The sequence below is a fragment of the Hydractinia symbiolongicarpus genome, chromosome 1 (genome assembly GCF_029227915.1).
Source record: "Hydractinia symbiolongicarpus strain clone_291-10 chromosome 1, HSymV2.1, whole genome shotgun sequence".
Lineage (NCBI taxonomy): Eukaryota > Metazoa > Cnidaria > Hydrozoa > Anthoathecata > Hydractiniidae > Hydractinia > Hydractinia symbiolongicarpus.
The window spans coordinates 25,726,066-25,744,569 of NC_079875.1; the positions used below are offsets into that span (position 1 = coordinate 25,726,066).

An 18,504-nucleotide genomic window follows, 5' to 3' on the forward strand; every position below is an offset into this window, starting at 1 on the left:
TTCTGCCCTGTCAGCAGCAACAGCCTTGTTGCCTTTCCTAAAAAAGCACTTGTTGGTGATTTGGAAGGTGAACAGGAAGTCTTATGATGGAATGACTCTGAGTATGCGTAGGAAATTCAAAGAGACGCCAAGTTGTTTCAGGTGCAGACACATATCTAGGATCTAAGAATGTTGTTACTTTATCATGATCGATGCTCTGAATGATTTCTATGTGTGCAGTATCACAACCTTTGTAAACATATTTATACAAATACTTAACACTTTTAATTGACACACACGGTTCCAAGTTTATATGTGCCATATATTTTTAAAATTGGAAAGGGATATAAGGCACAACCCACCTATTATCAACATCAAAGTTTCGTATTCTTACCGTTCTTCCATTATCAGGACGATGGTACATGGGATAATCGTCAACATTTATAACAGTTCCCTCATTAGACTGCTTAGGAAAATGCTTAGTACACTCACCCTCTTTCATGCACGGAGATGTATTATTAAGGTGGCCACATGGCCCATGGATGATACATGACTTTATTATATCATACAGTTCGGCATCTTGGTTTTGATCTGGAATCCGTGCACAAATTAATGAGTCAATATCATCAGCATTTCGTAATTTAAACTCATTGTGTAGATGTAAAAGCATATGAACATGCGGTAAACCTCTGTTCTGAAATTCAATAACATCTACATGTGCACACAGAACACCTAATACACTGTCTTTTAAATCTTTTTTCAAAGCAAATAATTTTAATTTAAAGACCCTTGCAACCAAATCTGGTCTATCAGAAGCAGATTGACCAGGTAACAAATTAGTAACAACTTCTGGCCATTTTGGATTGCATGTAAAAGTCAAGAACAAATCTGGCTTACCTTTTTTTGAAACCAATGCCATTGCATCAAGATACAACTGATGCATGTTGCGGGGTGAGCCGGAAAAGGTAGAAGGCAAGACAACAACATTACCGGTCTGTAAGTTACGTTGATCTGCAGCATTTTGGAGGTAATCCAGAAGTCCTTGGTAGGACTCTGCTCGAAGATGATTTTGATTTCGTCTAATAAATGCAAGCCGTTGGCCTTCAACTTTAACATATGTATCTACTAAAAATTGCTGAAACAATTTGCCTGCTAGATGACGGGCAGAAAATTCTCGCCTAATAGCAATGCGGTAAATATAATATTCCAACTGGGTTAGCCTATTTCTTACTCCAGTTGCATGCTCCCTGACGGGGGCCATGTTTTGGTCCCAACCAGGGTCACCACGTGGAAATAAAATAGGATACATCATAGGATCAATATTGCATGATATATGAGGAATTTGCCGCAAAGGTTGATTACGTGGATAAACAACAATATATCTTGCAGCAGGAGGTGCTCCATCATTACCAACAAAGATGGCATCAACTTCCTGATGCAAGGGTGCATTATACCTTCTGCGATCATTACCCTCGCGCATTACCATACTTACAACGGAAGGCTGTCTGTTTTCTGCTGCTGCTCTGGCTGTTTCTTCACGTTCCACTTCAGCCATATTTCTATAAGCTGCAGCATATGGAGAATCCCTGTTAAGAACATCTTGAATTATCTGCATTGCTTCACGATTACAATGAGCATGTGTCGGATTCTCAATACGCATGTTTAAGGCAGCTGCAGCCTCTACAATATACAATTGGCTAAAATTAGGTACTTCATTCTGAGCAGTTAATAAAGCACCATACCTGTGAAATAATTGACCACATATTCTAAAACAGGGGGGTCCATGACCTGGTGGTGGTCGAATGTTTGCTGACAAAGAAGCAAAACTAAATGCATTATTGTATACTCTGATATACTTACGAAACTGTTTAGCTTGGGCAGAGTCGTTGCTTAACAATTCACGTATTTCAGCAGGAAATTGTAATATAGCAGGCAGGGCCACTTTGCCATTGTGACAACACTTAAAATGATTTTCATTATTAAATTTAATAGCTCGACAATGCTCACACACAATAGTAAACTCACCTGCAGAATGTGTGGGAGGTAAAACATTGTTAATCCTAGCTAAATTTAGTAAACGCGGAGCCCTAACTCGATGACGCAAAACATCCGCTCTACGCCTTACTGCAGCTTGTTGGGGTAATTCATTTTCTCTATTCAAAGCCCTAGCTACTCGATAACGCAAAACATCTGCTCTACGTCTTACTGCAGCTTGTTGGGGTAATTCATTTTCTCTATTCAGAGCCCTAGCCACTCGATAACGCAAAACATCTGCTCTACGTCTTACTGCAGCTTGTTGGGGTAATTCATTTTCTCTATTCACACGATAAAGTTGTACATCTACCTGTTGGCGAGCGTTTGCGTCTTCTACATTTTCTGCTGCTCGTCTTGCATTTTGGCGTTCTACGCTGTTGGGCCTGTTTTAAAGTTTCATTGGCCCTTTGTTCCCTGTGACGTTCAACATCAAGACTTCTGCGCGCGTCAACAACATCCAAATCATTATGTAGGCGGGGAATTGCATAATTATGATCAACATTCACAACAAAATTTCGTGTTTCCGTTACTGGACACCGCTTTCGCGGAAACACAGACAGACGGAATACGGCTATTATTAAAGAGATATATACAAGGCTAATTTTTATATGCAATGTCTTATATTTTCCCGTGTAAAGTCAAAACATTAAAGTCAAACTAACGATAACTTTTAACAGATAAAAAGGGAGGGGGAATGGAAACCAACGCAGGTCACTGTGTGCAGGGTCATAAACATGTGCGATGTAAGATGGCGGATCAAATTACGATCGAAGAGTTCTTACGAGATCTACCTTCCCAATTTCGTCTTGCAAGACGACAGCTGTTTTCAAGTGATCTCAACGCATGTGAGTATTGGTACCGACGGACAGATGAATATCTTACAACACTGCAGGTGATAAGAAATCGTTTCGAGGAAGGAAATGTAAGAGGTACAATCAATGACATTGTTATCAATTTAGATCAAATTGTTTTCGAGATTCAAACCCTTAAAAACCAATTCGACCTACAAGTAAGTAATCATGATCCGACACCAGCAGTTGCTAGAAGTAGCTGCCCTAATGGGAGACCACGAAAAATTGTGGGGAAAAATGAGTTGGAACGTCTGTTTTCAATCCATTGTTCATGGAGCAAAGTGGCTGAAATCATAGGTGTCTCTAGTAAAACTATATCCAGAAGAAGAGTTGAATTTGGAATGAGCATTTCGGAAAGGTGTGGAGAACGCCAGTTTTACACCAAAATTAGCCAGGACAATCTCGAAAGTATTGTTCAAGAAGTACTCAATACTTTACTGAATGCAGGAGAATCATGTGATAGGAGCTTGTAGATCTAGGAACATCAACGTACAACGCGCACGAATTAGAGAAGCTATTGTTGCAGTTGATCCGGTGAGTCGAGCATTACGTAGAACCATCAGCATTGTACGAAGAGCATATCATGTGAAAGCTCCTAATTCGCTGTGGTGAGCACATTTAAGTCAATTATATATCTCCCTTGTTACTTGACCGACTACTGAATGAATGAATAAATTTTACTTTTAGGCATGTTGACGGACATCATAAGCTTATACGATGGCGCTTCGTAATTCACGGTGGAATGGACGGTTATAGCAGAATGATAACATCCCTTAAATGTAGCACTAACAACCGAGCAGACACTGTGTTTAAATTGTTCGAGGAAGCTATTCGAAAACATGGATTACCATCACGCATACGTGCTGATTTTGGCACAGAGAATGTTGAAATTGCACGTTTCATGTTAAGCTGTCCAGAGAGGGGACTAAATCGTGGAAGTATGATATGTGGATTGTCTGTTCACAATCAAAGGATTGAGCGACTATGGGGTGAGGTTAAAAGCAATGTCGTTCGCCACTTTCAAAATATTTTTTACTTTCTGGAAAGACAAGGATTTCTTGATCCTTTGAAAGAAGTACATCTTTTTTCGTTACACTACGTATATACAGACCGTATAAACGAAGCTTTGAATGAGTTGGTCAGGGATTGGGCTTTCCACCCAATGTCAAGTGCACACAATAAATCGCCTCGTCAATTATGGCACGAAGGTATGACAAGAGTGATCGAAAATGATCCATTGTTTCTAGAAGCCGCCCAAGTGCAAAGTTGGCATGACTATGGCATAGACGAGACTGCCCCTCTGCCAGAGATAAATTCCGACAACGATGTGGAAATGCCAGAGACACTGTCTCTTTTATGTCATCATCATTCAGTGATTTTAGGAACTCTGGTCAATTCATTACACGATGACGCAAATGAAGGTATCGACAACTATCTACAAACTGTCCAATATGCACAAGGACATGCCAATGATAGTTGCTGCATAGGCATAGGCGAGGGCAACTGAAGTTTTGTACATAAAGATCAGTAAACAACCTCGTTCCCAGGGCTTTTGAAGGTTTTGTTATTGGAACACTAATATCTCTGGAGGCCTGAGAACGACATTGTGTAGTGATAACTTTTTGTGTAAAAAATGGAAACAATGATGAAAGTACGGAAATAAAAGCTTTAGAGTTTCGACTTTATCTACTTTTCCCAGTCCTTCAATTAAAACGCTTTCACTTCACAGGGATAAACGCACATTTCGTTGTTTTTTTTTTTTTTAATGAAAAAAATCTTTGCGAACATAATAGAAATATAATATATCACAGTAAGGTATACATAAATGAAGCATTGATAACATCACAGAAACTCTCATAAGATTCAAAACTCGAAGGTAACACAAGTTTGTACATGCACGTATGCGCGAATACTCCATCAGAGGGCTGCTCCGATACCGTCAGTGCTCTTGACAATTTCATTTTCGATCCTGTGGAAAAAGCTAAGAAATCTTTCAACGTATTCGGAGTTGCATCTACACAGCTACTTCCGAATTTTCATTTTAGAAACGGAGGTAGTTTAATATTTCTGTAGGCGTTGTAATCTCCGTTCCAACAAACAAATGACAAAACAAATCTTCACACTTTGAAACCATCTCTAGAACATTCAAAGTTTTCAAACCAGATCGAATTTGGTCTAGAACGAGCGTTCTTTTCCCAATTACATCATGGAATAGAATATTCTGTATGATGCTTTCCTTTGTTTTAATCTATGGAAAAAACATTTACCTTAAGAAGGAAATAATTGTTTGCGGAAGAAATATGTGCGGAAGAAATTTTTGAGGATTAGGGCCAAACCGCAAAAATTTCTTAAGATGGCAATTTCACATTTTCAGACCAACTATTCTCTAAATTTGGCAAGTATTTTTATTAATTATTGTGATGAGATTGGAAAACTCAAATTTATTATTTTATCAGGAGATACAGATACATACATCAAGTATTTCGGTTGTTCCAGTTTCATTTAATAATTCCATAAAGCCATCATCGGATGTAATATCACTGAAATTCCCATCATTGATTTGGTTCAGCTTGAAAGAAAGAATATATCATCATGCATTTGGGAAACACCAAACTGCTCATATCACTGACAAAATTCTGAAAACAATACAGTAGATTCAAATTCAGTAAGTAAGATTCTGATATTCATAAACACGTTCATTTTTTGTATATGTAAAAACAATAGAAGTACAAACAAACAGTCTTACTAAATCTATATAATGCCTTGTTCGGGTAGTCGCATCCTCCACTGATAAATGGTATGGTTGAGTTTAAATCTCCACTACATATGTATTTGTACACAGTAGGTGAGAAAAATGCTGGAGCGATCCCAGTTAAAACAATAGAATGGGATATTATCTTTCCAACCAAGTTCATGATACCAGAAATGGTTATTGCAGCATTCTGAATTGGCATTTTTCGACCAGTCGGACCTTCAAATAATGCTGGTATACCACTTCCACCAATTAAAAGTTGATTGAAAACGTCAGTGAAAAACTGCCTAGATACACCACCAGTATCTACTGCTGGTTGCAATTTGTAGCGGATTCTCAGTTGTACTGATGCATCAAATTCAGAATCCTTATAATATGCAAAGGTATCACCCAAAATGTCCTCAGGCTCAACTTTAAATGTTTTAAATTCAGACGTCAAACTTTTTTTTAAAGTTTCCAATGCTTCTTGTCATGATGTTGGAACTTTCAATTCTGCTGCTTGCTGGTCGAGCAGATCTTCGACCAGATTCTGGAGCTCATGTACACGGTTGGTCACAGTGGAAGTGGACGAAGAAGGAACTTGATTGTCAGTATGAGTATCACTAGTACCAGAAGAGGCATTCAAGCTATTACCAAAGCTGAAAATGAAAGAAATCATGTGATATGCCTGCTGCAATCTGGGCATTTATTTCCGTAAAAAAATGTTAATAAAAGATGTATTGTACTCTTAGGTTCCAAATAAACCTAAGTGTACATACATACCAACTGTTCATGAAAATATCATCTCCAGGCTCAAGATCAGACAACGATTCAACATCTGATATTCCTTGCTAAAAAAATGCAAATGATTTGTACAGCTCTGATGACAAAAGAGTCACTCTTTCTGAGAGATTGACAAAGATCGCTTTAGCTTCAAACTGGCAGCCATTTCTAGTTATAATCATTAAAGGGATCCCAAAGTATTTTTACAAGTTGAATTCATCTGATTAAAAAGAAAAACTTGATTAACATTAAGCAAATATTTTCCTGTAAAAGTTGATTAAACCATTTTGAAATTTTAAATTCCTTCCTGGCTTGGCCGCCATTACAACTTTCTTCTCCCCTAAAATACCTTTATAGAAGCAGCTGATATACCTGTTGTTGTTCCAGCATATCTGTTATCAAGGGTTGTTTCCTTACACTTTCAAATGGTATTTCACAACTGGGACTTAGCCATATGATCTTTTGAGAAAATAATCTGGAAATTCTGGCTCCATCAAGCATTTGCCCCTGATTGAGGCATGGTAATTGCAGAGAATTACCCACTGCCAATATTATTGGGACACTAAAATAAAAAATAGCACATTCAATAGCACCCTGCCTGCCTGGTCTTTAGCATGTTTCTTCCAAAAAAAGACAAATATATAACTGGTGTGTGTACCTGATGCTCCAAAGTGTCAAACTGTCAGAATAGCAAGAGAAAGAGAGCAAGAAGGTTTATTACAACTCCACAGGACATTTTTACAACAATATGCAAAGCTCTATACTTACTTTGGATCGTCTAACAGGTCAAGTTTAGTCTTGAATGAGGATTTCAAAAATTCATGAACTTCACGTTCATCCTAACTTTTATCAAGCTCCAATTCACTACGAATAAAACCTTGCTCCATAAGTAATGCTTTTCTCTCACCTCGAATAATTTTCGTTTCGTTACTATCGGGTAGTAATACCACTTCTTTTGTGATAAATTTTGCACTATTGCGACTCCTACCACCACTACCAGCTGCTGATGACTTTTTCTGATATTTTTTAGTGTTCTTCTTTGTTGACTTAGGGTAAAATGTATGCCCCCTTCGAAATCTTGATGGTGAATTTACATTCCCCAGATTATGAGTGCTGAGACTACCCATGACTTCTCCAACAGCCCCTGGTGTCGTTGTGACAGAGGTGGTGGTGGTGTTCTCCTCAACAGCATGATGATGATGATGGTATGTTTCCCTGTCGCTGCTTGCAGCTCTTCTCCTGTACAGACTGGACAGTTCCTCTTGAGGCGTATTATACGATATTTTTGTTGTTCGTTGTGGCATAGGAGAGGCTGAAAGTCTTGAAACACTTTCCCTGAATGAAGGGTGTGCTAAAATTTGCTCCACAAGTGGATCAAGTTCCACGCGTCGTACCTCCTCCGCCATCTTCTTTTTCTTCTAAGCACGTTTTTTCTTTGAGGTTTTTCTTTGAAGAAGCCATAATGGTTCCTTTATTCATCACAATCATAAAAAGTGGAAAAGAAAATGGAAAACAAGTTCTTAAAATACCATTGCAAAACATTTTGTTTTAGACAAACCTTGCACTGATCCATTCGTGGGAGAGAGACCTCTCATGGAAAAAATCTAGTAATTGTGGACGCATATTTGAACAGCTAGATGTTGTTCCAATGCCTTCTAGTCGATCTACAGCGACCATCGCAACGTTGCGCCATGTGTTTGCTACCCATGGATTACAGATAAGGGCCCGGCATTTATTAGTAAAGAATTCAAGGAATTTCTTCGAATGAATGGAACCAGACAGATTTTGTCAGCACCATATCATCCCGCAACAAATGGATTGGTAGAACGAGCTGTTTAAACCTTTAAGTCTCACATGCTAAAGCCATTATCCAGAACGCCAGAAAACGTCACCTCAATCTATCAATGGTGGGCATCGATCTGACTAGCCTTCCACACGGTCTCCGTGCACTCCATACGAAGAGCTCTCCTAAAACACAGCGTGGACGACCAGACCATCCAGTACGTTATCGACTCGTACTCTGGCGCCACAACCACCACATCTCGTGCGGTCCCAACTCGGTTGAGAATATTACCATCTCCCGAGGAGTTAAACAGGGCGATCCATTATCTCCAATTTTATTCAACATGGTATTAAACGAGCTCTTTGTTTATTTCCTGATTACCCTTCGCCGACGACCTCATCCTCCTATCTGAGACCAAGATTGGCATGGACGTTCTGCTCGACGTAACGACCCAATTCTTTCAGCTAAGAACTATGCATATCAATACACGCTTCATTAATGGCGAAGCGGTCGTTTCAACTGATTACGATACGACGTTTAAGTACCCCGGCGTTCATTTTAACCCGAGAACACCCAGCATCTTGTTGCTCTGCTTTAAAGGCTTAAGAAATCACCTCTCAAACCTTATCAAAAGTTGAAACTTCTTCGAAGCAATCTAGTACCCAAATTCCAACACCAGCTCATTCTTGGTCGAGTTACCAAAGGTTTACTAACCTCCTTTGATCTTTACATTCGAACTTGGGTGAAGGACCTTTTGGGACTCCCTATGGATACACCTACCTCCTACTTCTATGCTAAAACGAAAGAAGGTGGCCTAGGACTAACTTCATGCGAACTGCAGATACCAACGACCTTGCTGAGACGTGTAACTAAGTTAGCAAACTTAAACGACCACGCAATCCAGGCTCTCCTGACACTGGAATCGACAGATGCCTTGAAGCGTAAATGTCTTACTATATTAGGTGAACGTACCATCGAAAGCGCTTTAAAAAAGAATCTTCCATTTAAAGATAGGCTGTACGCCTCTATAGATGGCAAGCCATTATGTGAAATGCAAAACAACCATGAAGCCAACTGTGGCAAAGAGGTATCACATCAGTCATCTCAGGGAAATCGTATCGCGAATTTATTCAACTTCGCATTGGCAGATTGCCGACGCTCGAAAACTGCAATAAGGGACGCGATGTCGATAAGAAATGCAGAAATTGCCAGAGAGTGGGGGAAACGCTATCCCACGTCATCCAACACTGTGGGTTCACTCAATTTCCCTGAATACAAAAACACAATAGTATCGTAGACCTATGCAAGAATATTGCCTTAAAGCATAGACATAACGTCCTCGTGAAACATGTGTTTGATTTCAATGGTCACGACTCAAGCCTGACCTGGTTGTCATCAAAACAGACCAGATAGTAGTCATCGATGTGTCCATAGTGACAGAGAACATGCGATTTCAGCACGCTGCTGGATCTTCGCTAAACGATGCACCTAACCTTAAAAAAGCGCTGTCTGATCGTTTCGAAAATATACTATGTGGAGCCATCATCATCTCGTTACGAAGACTCTGGTGGTCACGAAACAACGCATGCCTGCTGTCGATTGGCGGCTCAAAGAAAGACATAAACACGATGGTGGTGAGATCGATCCAGCGCTCAATCTAGATATGGAAATTTTTCATGCCTTCGACACTATGAACATGGGCAATAAGGGGCATAATATAAGGTAGACCTCAGTGGTCATTTGTCCCGCCAAACGAGGCGAAGAATGCGGTGCCGTTTTATACGTCTATGCACCCGTGTGCAAGGCGAGGCCCTTAGACTTGGTCTCCAACACGCATGTATAAAATCCGATGGAGAAGCTTCACGATATATATACTGTAAATAGAAATGGTTACATAACGTAAACAATTTGTATACGGGGCACCAGTTGAACCAGTTTTCACCATTGCTGGTATCAGATTAAAACCTGACCTCGTGGTTGTGCGTCCGGATAGCGTCATCGTCATAGAAGTGTTCATTGTGACTGAGCTAATGCGCTTTCAGCACTCTGAGGGTAGCACTCTAAGAGATGCTTATAATCAAAAAGTCGCATACTACGATCGACCTGGCTTACGAACTGCATTGAGAGAGAAATACGGAACACGAACCGGTCACTGAGAGACATCTAGTGCTCTGAAAATAACAACACTCTGTTCTCCATTGGCGGTAGACAACGCGATATCGATACAATTGTGGCAAGAAGCATGGAGACGACCGTAAAGATCTGGAAGTTCTTCATGCGAACAACGAAATGAAGGGGTATAATTAATGGTAGACCCCTACTGGGTCACCAATGGCTCAAAATGGCCATTTGCCCTGCTATAAAGCGAAGATTCAACCATTGTTTTATATGTCTATGCGCTTGGTGTGCAAGACGAGGTGAATAGAACTTTCCCTCCAATGTCGAAAACATCAAAACTTGGAGAAGGTTTGCGATATAACATCTTTCTGTACGTAATATGGTTACATAAATTTTACATATCTGTATATGGGGCACCGCCCCCATTAAAAACGAAAATATACAAGTAATAGCCAAATGCCTCGTCATCTAATTAGTGACGCGCATGAATGGATTAACGAGATTCCCACTGTCCCTATCTACTGTCTAGCGAACCACAGCCAAGGGAACGGTCTTGGCAAAATCAGCAGGGAAAGAAGACCCTGTTGAGCTTGACTCTAGTCTGACGCTTACAATAACCATGCCAAAAGATGGGACAAGCCAAACTGTTGACAAAGGACACTCGCGTTTACAATAACAGTGTCAGAAGATTGGACAGGCCTAAGTATTGACACGCGTCACTTGGAATCATTCATTGCTGCCATACGAGATAAACCAAACCGCTTTGGGAGCAAAACTTTGAATAACAGACTGCAATTACAAAACATTTCGTTTTTTCTGCAAAAAACGCATAAATAGAGTTCATTTCGAAGTCTTGATTAGTTTTGAGATTAATGTCGGCACAACTTTGAAAGTATAGACAATTTCCGACCGTCTGCTCCGGCTGTCTCCTTTTCAAATGTGGGATATTGGCAAAATTCTAACTGGTTTCCGATTGTTTAGTTTCTATATGTCGGACAAAATTCCTAAAAAAATATTTTGCCACTTGCAGTTATAAGTTGATTGGATTATCACTTCGGAATGCACAACACTATACAGCCATGACTTTACTATCCGATGGATGGTACCTATATGATGGATTAAAATCCCCTGTGTTATGCTCTGAGCATTACGAAGCTGTGTACAGGCCTACATATTGTTTGTATGGTGCAGAACCCACCAAACCTTTTTTTAAAAAAATGTATTATACAGAAAACTTCTGTAGCTTATACACATTCTTTTAGCCACATCTGATAAGGAAAATATTCCAAATAAAACAAATACAGAGACTTCTGAACACCACGAAAACTTCTCATCAGGTAATTATATTAGCATTACAACATTTATATACATCAAACAGTGCCTTTTGCTTTTTATTTTAGGACTATTAACACCTTTTCGAGATTTCAATGACAAGGACAAGCACATACAGATTCTTTCTTGCTTCACAACAACAGAACTTGCATCTGAAGCTGTTAATGGCAATGAAATTGTTGAGGAGCAGGACCTCAAATCATTAAGTGACATTACCTCAGTGTTAGATAAGTCTACCACAGTGAACCTAATTAAAGAATTTTGCAGGAAATCGGCTTTTACGAAAATTAAAACACTCATGTTGAAGAAAAGAAGAAATCCAGTGTGGATTTGTAATTATTGCAGAAAGCGTGTTAAGGCGAGATCCATAATTTGTGAACAGTGTTTAGTTTGGTGTCATTTCAAATGCACAAGATTAAACATTAAGCCAAAAGGAGATTAGTTTTGCAAATGTTGCTGTGATGAAGAACCTGTATATATTGTAAATTTTAAACTATACTTAAAAATATATACTTGGATCCTCAAAATTCTTTATTCTTTAAATGTAGAAATTCCTTGTTTTAGACGCGGACCTTACAGGATCATTAAAACATTAATGTCGTGGTGTTTTATAATGCTTAACATCTTTTGCATATTGCTATTAAAATATTTATGTGGCATCTTTTGTATCACTTTTCTATATACCATTTTTAGAGGTTATAAAATGCATGTATAATTCTACTTATAGCTTTTAAATCATTAAACATCCCAATGACTTCTTCGGATAAAAAGGTGTCCATGTCACTCACCTCGATGCAGTCTGCGGTGATTGGAAGCTGTACGTTAACCCTATCGTTAAATGACCATGTCTACGAGAATGTCAAAGTAGATATACTTCAGAACCATCTGTGCAGGGCGGAGTGTTGGGCCAATTAACACGTGTAAAGTCACTGCCAGAGTCACAAGTTCTGGCGCACAGATCGTTGCTTGCTTTTTCTTATCTACTAATTCGTTGTGAAGTTTTATGCTACAAAGGTAAAAAAAATAGCACAAATAAGGGCAAGTGAGCGAACGTCTCCCCCTACTGGACTAGGGTAACAAGTGGGATGCTCAACCCCAAAGACAAGACAAAACGTCAACACCCCTTGCTATGCTTCTTACATGGTCTTAAAAAAGAGAAAGGAGTGAGAAAACTCCACTTTCACGGTGGGTTGACCAATCAATGGTCAGTCAGGGTAAATTGCAACCGCTATGAAAATTTCCTCCCCCGATTTACTTTGTTGCAGAAAAGAACTTCTACTAAAGAACAGTATGTAAGCTGAGCGATGTTAAGTTGAGATGAATCCCCTGCATTGGCACGATCGTCACACTTAAGCCGTTAAAAGCATTAGAATTTCCTCCTATCACCAAGCAGTAACTTAATAAAAGTGTGTTGTTCTACATTACCAAGGGGTACAAGTTGGAACGTTGTCATGCGATCACACAAATGGGCAATCAATATTGGTTATGGAAAGAATGGACGTTCGGTGACATAATTTCATAGTGTTTTTAGAAAATAATTTACAAAGAGGTGGCAAGCCACCGCAATGATAAACTCAACCTGTTAGGCCTTTGAAAATAAGCTAGAGGTTGTACTCCTCTAGAGAACATGCCTCAAAATGTACAATTCTTCCTATTTACAAGGAATTAATTAAAAAAAATATAAAAAGGACACAACACATTTGAAAAGATGAACAGAACTTTAACTAAGGGCAGGTAGGTTTCGACCCATATTTCTGAACCTAAGTACCCTGGATGTCTAGCTGGGTCACCTCGAAGAGGTCCGCGGACGGTCATCAGCAGAAACTAGACATCCCTATCTTCCTAAAATTAACTTTGACCACTTTCTGTTCAACTGTGCTATTCTTTGTTTTTAACTCAGGTAATAAGTGGAGTCGTTACTCTCCAAAGAGTCCTGAATGAAATGGGGAAGGTTAAAAACTTCCACTTGACTAAAGGAACCTCATTTGAAATCATTTTCTTCTTATTTAAAAATATAGCATGGCAAGCTGACTCAGTTAAATCCATTTGTATAGATAATTGTTGTCATTCGCGGAAGAAGCCTCAAGAGATTTTTCCAAAGTGTGCTTAACAAGACTCTCTAAAAAACATCCATTTTTCCATGTGTGTAGGCTTGATTTTTTGACAGAAAAATGCTGTGGAAACAAGTAGAAAAAAATGTACAGCAAGCATTGGACAAATCAATAACAGTCTTCATTGTGTCGTAAAGAAATAGGAAAACATTTATTACAATGGCTGGAATACGTTTTAATCAAATTTTTAAAAGGGAAGTGAAAACTCTAAACCGAAAATTGCTATTGGATGCGTGCCTAATATTTATGTGAGTATAGGGACCAACAGGAATGAACGTTTATACAGCGAATTGAAAAGTCTGGGAAAAGAAAAAAAACTTGGAGTACAAACAGCCATTTCTCTTCTTGCCATCCGTTAAGTGCTGATACAGTTGCACCTCCAATTTGGAGCATAGAAAAAGCTTTGGTATTATACTTTCAATACATCTGCTGACATGTTAATTCAATGAATGTCATTCAAAGATTGATGCTGTTGATCTTGCCTAGGAAAGCTTGCTGTTGAATAAATCAAATGGACCCACAGATCATAATTACAAAGGATACTCAAAGTAAGTAAGCCTTATGTTACCACACAGGACACAGCCTGATTTTGTATTATCTATATATTAATACGCCTTGTGTGTGTGTGCACACAGTGATGCCACATATATTAATATAAGCACACAATATATTTTACCTTATTATCCTGTAAAACTAACTTTTTATTATTTAACATAAACTCTTGATACATTTTCTCTTATTATTTTGTAAAACTCACATTCGAAAATCACTTGATAGAATTGATATTGCTTAATCCTGTTTAGGTAAAATCACGTAATGAGGAAGAACGTTAGCTAGCTATTGTGAAGCATTTTAATCTGGAATATCTGGATTCAGCTGCATGTATTACTGTCTTTGTATTACTGTATTTTGAAGTATGAAAATAGACCAATTTTTCACGCTTTTATAAATGCCAGGCGATTCATCAAATATGACGTAATCTGGGTAAATCCTGCCATGCCATTGGTAAATAGCATCGCGCTTGCCACGATTGAAAATGGTGGATGCGGTTACGTGGGACGTCAGTTATAATAAAGATCAGTATTATAAATCGATTCAATGATGAGTTAACAAAACAGCTAGCTGTAATGATAATACTTGTCTAATGAAAAACCTTAACAGTTGTGTAACGATAACCATAAATTTTAATAATTCGACTCACCATTTCTTTGGAACTATATCAATGTAATATATTTGGTCGTGTTTTGGGCTATTCTTGAATATTGCCGAACAGCTTTCATTCACAAGGATTTTTGACTTTTTGATATTGAGGGGCAAAAAATTGGGTAAATGTTGGACCTATGTTGTTACCTCGTTCATCCAATCCAATTTAAACAGTTGTTTTATTATTTTAGGTTGTTGTTAAATTTGTCAACAAATCCTGTTCTACCGCAGCTTTGGAGGCTGATGTTATGGGGACGCAATCGGGACATGCCAACATGGTGAAGGTGATTTTCCGTATTTGATAAAATATCTTCAACATGAGTAACAAACTTGGTTCAATAATTGCAAAGTTCGCAAACCTTTCCAATAATAACGTATCAGTATTTAATAACCCACGTTTTATCTTCGAAGGAAACAACTTTCCAATGGTGTTTAGAAAATAGTGTTATAAGTGGAATACAATATTGTCCTAATATTACAGCCTAACGAAAATATGTAAATCTAGTAAAACTTCCGATGGACATCGTTGGCGATGCAGAAAAGACCTTCATGACTTCGTAGTCTTTGAGAACGGATTTATAGTTATCACAATCAAACTTAACAATAGACCCTTTCAGGGTTGCGCAAAGGACTCTGAGTAGTCAGTGCAAACAAAAACAACAGAGCGGATATCGATAAAAAGTTTGTGGTGGCGCTTGTTATTAATGCGAGGTTTCCTGTAAATACAAGTTAAATGTTACAGCTAGTTCATTCGAACCAGTTTGTCGTCAATACCCAGAGGGTAAAGAGTTCAGCTCACTCTTCTCTGGTAACTTAAAAGAAGCTTAGCAAGGGGGTTTGCTTTCAGCTTGTCCTTGGGTGTAACGACCCCACTTTTTACCCCAGTTCAGTACAGGGTTCCCACAGACCCTGGAAAACCTGGAAAATATACCACTTTTTGAAAAACTCAGGGAAAACCTGGAAACGCACCTGGAAAAAATTTTGACCCAGGGAAAATATATGGCATTTGCAAGAGACTCAGGGAAAAAAAATTTTGGTAGCAAGTTGAACTGAAGTTTTTGGAACTAAAAACGAACACAACTCTTTAACGACGTTTCGGCCGTACGACGGCCATTTTCAAGTATAGCTATTTACAATTGACAAATTCAAGACTATATACAAAATATCGTACGATATATCATCGTACGATCAAATATTCCGTAGGGGCAAGTCAATTATCTGAAAATAGAAATAATGGCATTGATGCAATATTTCTATTAAGAATTGGCTTATCCCTACGGATTAACAAGCTTTCCTTCAATTCCAAATCAAAATTAAGAAAGAAGGAAAGAAGGTTACATGAAAAACTTAAACCAACTGGGTCAAAGCTAGGAATATTATATGGTTTATGTAAAATTCACAAATCTATTGTTAACGGAAGTCCACCTTTTAGGCCCATTTTATCGGCTATCGATACACCCACCTACAATTTGGCTAAGTTTCTTGTACCACTTTTGGCACCCTTAACAGTTAATGAGTATACTGTTTTCAACTCTTTTTCCTTTGTTGAAGAAATTAGTAAACAGGACAGTAGTTTGTTTATGGCTAGCCTAGATGTTGATTCTTTATTTACAAATATTCCTTTGCAAGAAACTATAGATATTTGTACTGATTCTTTATTTTCAGAGACTGACCCAGTCAGTAATTTTTGCAAAAGTGATTTTCGTAAACTCCTCTCTCTGGCCACAGAAAATTCTTATTTCACGTTTGACGGTCAACTATTCAAGCAAGTCGATGGGGTAGCTATGGGTTCACCTCTTGGCCCCAGCCTTGCTAATGCTTTTCTTTCGCACCACGAAAAGACTTGGTTGGATAATTGTCCATCATCCTTTAAGCCAGTGTATTATAGAAGATATGTTGATGATGTTTTTGTGTTGTTCTCATCTCCTAGCCATTTGCCTCTATTTAATGACTATCTTAATAGGCAACACATCAACATATCTTTCACGTCTGAGTGCGAGGCCGATAAAACTCTTCCGTTTCTTGACGTATCTGTTTCTCGCAATGAATCAAAGTTTGTTACATCTATCTATAGGAAACCTACATTTAGTGGTGTTTACACGAATTACAACAGCTTTTTGCCGGAAGAATATAAAACGGGTTTGATAATGACATTGATTTTTCGGATATTTAAGATTGTTTCTGATTTTTCTAGGTTTCACTTAGAAATGCAAGATCTTAGAAACATTCTGTTAAGAAATGGCTACCCGTCAAGTTTGATTGATCAATGCATTAAGTCTTTTCTCGACAGAATGTTTCAAGATAAGAAAGTTTTCAGTACCGTACCTAAGTTAGAAGTTCTTATTATTTTGCCATATTTGGGTAATATATCGTTGAAACTGCGAACTCACTTAGTTAAAACATTTGATAAGCATCTTCCGTGCTGTAAGCTTAGGGTTATTTTCAAATCGGGTTGTAGAATTGGAAATTTTTTCCGGTTTAAGGACCGTGTTTCAAAGGCTCTGCGTTCAAAAGTCGTATATAAATATCAGTGTGATGGCTGCAATGCCATCTATTATGGGAAAACTATGCGACATTTGAAAGTTAGAGCCTGCGAACACATGGCCGTTTCTGCCTTGACTGGAAAATCCGTCAAATCTATTAACCCTAGTGCGGTTTTGGAGCATGTTGTTTTCTGTAAAAATAGACCATCTTTAGATAATTTTTCTATTATCTCCTCCGCATCTAATAATTTTGATTTGGAATTGAAGGAAAGCTTGTTAATCCGTAGGGATAAGCCAATTCTTAATAGAAATATTGCATCAATGCCATTATTTCTATTTTCAGATAATTGACTTGCCCCTACGGAATATTTGATCGTACGATGATATATCGTACGATATTTTGTATATAGTTTTGAATTTGTCAATTGTAAATAGCTATACTTGAAAATGGCCGTCGTACGGCCGAAACGTCGTTAAAGAGTTGTGTTCGTTTTTAGTTCCAAAAGTCTGAACATACACACCAATTCAATCAAGTTATGTGAACTGAAGTTGTGTTACTATTATTTCATTGTTAGCTTTTCAGCATGATTAATGGTAGCCATAGTGTTCAACCAAACAGATTTATGCAACTTTTAATTTTGTTTATATAGATACAGCATCTCTTTTCTTCTGGCGACACTCTTTATAATATAAAGAAATTGTTAATGTAGTTTTTTATTCTGTAGCTTGCATGTGATTTTAAAAAGTGATAAAAGTTTAGCGATTGGTACTTGTGTAATGCAGTTTGTTGTAATCTATGGTGTTCTGTTCTTATTTTTTGTAAGTTTTTAGTTCTGTTGTTTTCTAGTGTATTAAAATAAAATATGAAAGATCAAACCTATTTCTCAAAGGATTGGCTGGATGATCCAGACTTTAAGGAGTGGATTGTAAAAACCAAAGATAACACAGAGGCTCGATGTAAAGTTTGTCATAAGACGATCAAGTTGTCAAATATGGGTAGTCAAGCCTTAGTTAGTCATACAAGTGGTAAAACTCATAAAATGCATGTAGACCGAAGGCAAATGTTCTTTAAAGCAAAAACTATTAGTAATAGAAG

The 18,504-nt window shown here is 38.1% G+C and overlaps 2 protein-coding genes across 2 annotated transcripts; one reads left to right on the forward strand and one right to left on the reverse strand.

Annotated features, from left to right (window-relative positions):
* Positions 1–307: 307 nt before the first annotated feature.
* Positions 308–2,479, reverse strand: LOC130619401 (uncharacterized). Its single transcript, XM_057436391.1, has 2 exons — positions 2,442–2,479; positions 308–2,396 (listed from the first exon to the last, which is right to left on the reverse strand). Exons 1-2 carry the CDS (start codon positions 2,477–2,479, stop codon positions 308–310), a joined length of 2,127 nt encoding a protein of 708 aa, XP_057292374.1.
* Positions 2,480–15,242: 12,763 nt separating this feature from the next.
* Positions 15,243–17,759, forward strand: LOC130619567 (uncharacterized). Its single transcript, XM_057436392.1, has 4 exons — positions 15,243–15,355; positions 15,407–15,543; positions 15,668–15,706; positions 16,129–17,759. Exons 1-4 carry the CDS (start codon positions 15,243–15,245, stop codon positions 17,757–17,759), a joined length of 1,920 nt encoding a protein of 639 aa, XP_057292375.1.
* Positions 17,760–18,504: the final 745 nt, after the last annotated feature.

Coding starts and splice junctions, on each gene's coding strand:
- LOC130619567 (XM_057436392.1), top strand. CDS start 15,243: ATGAGTAACAAACTTGGTTCAATAATTGCAAAGTTCGCAAACCTTTCC. Junction 15,356..15,406: donor GGAAACAACTTTCCAATGGT/GTTTAGAAAATA, acceptor CTAATATTACAG/CCTAACGAAAATATGTAAAT. Junction 15,707..16,128: donor TTGTCGTCAATACCCAGAGG/GTAAAGAGTTCA, acceptor AATATTCCGTAG/GGGCAAGTCAATTATCTGAA.
- LOC130619401 (XM_057436391.1), bottom strand. CDS start 2,479: ATGATTTGGATGTTGTTGACGCGCGCAGAAGTCTTGAT. Junction 2,397..2,441: donor ACGCGCGCAGAAGTCTTGAT/GTTGAACGTCAC, acceptor ACTTTAAAACAG/GCCCAACAGCGTAGAACGCC.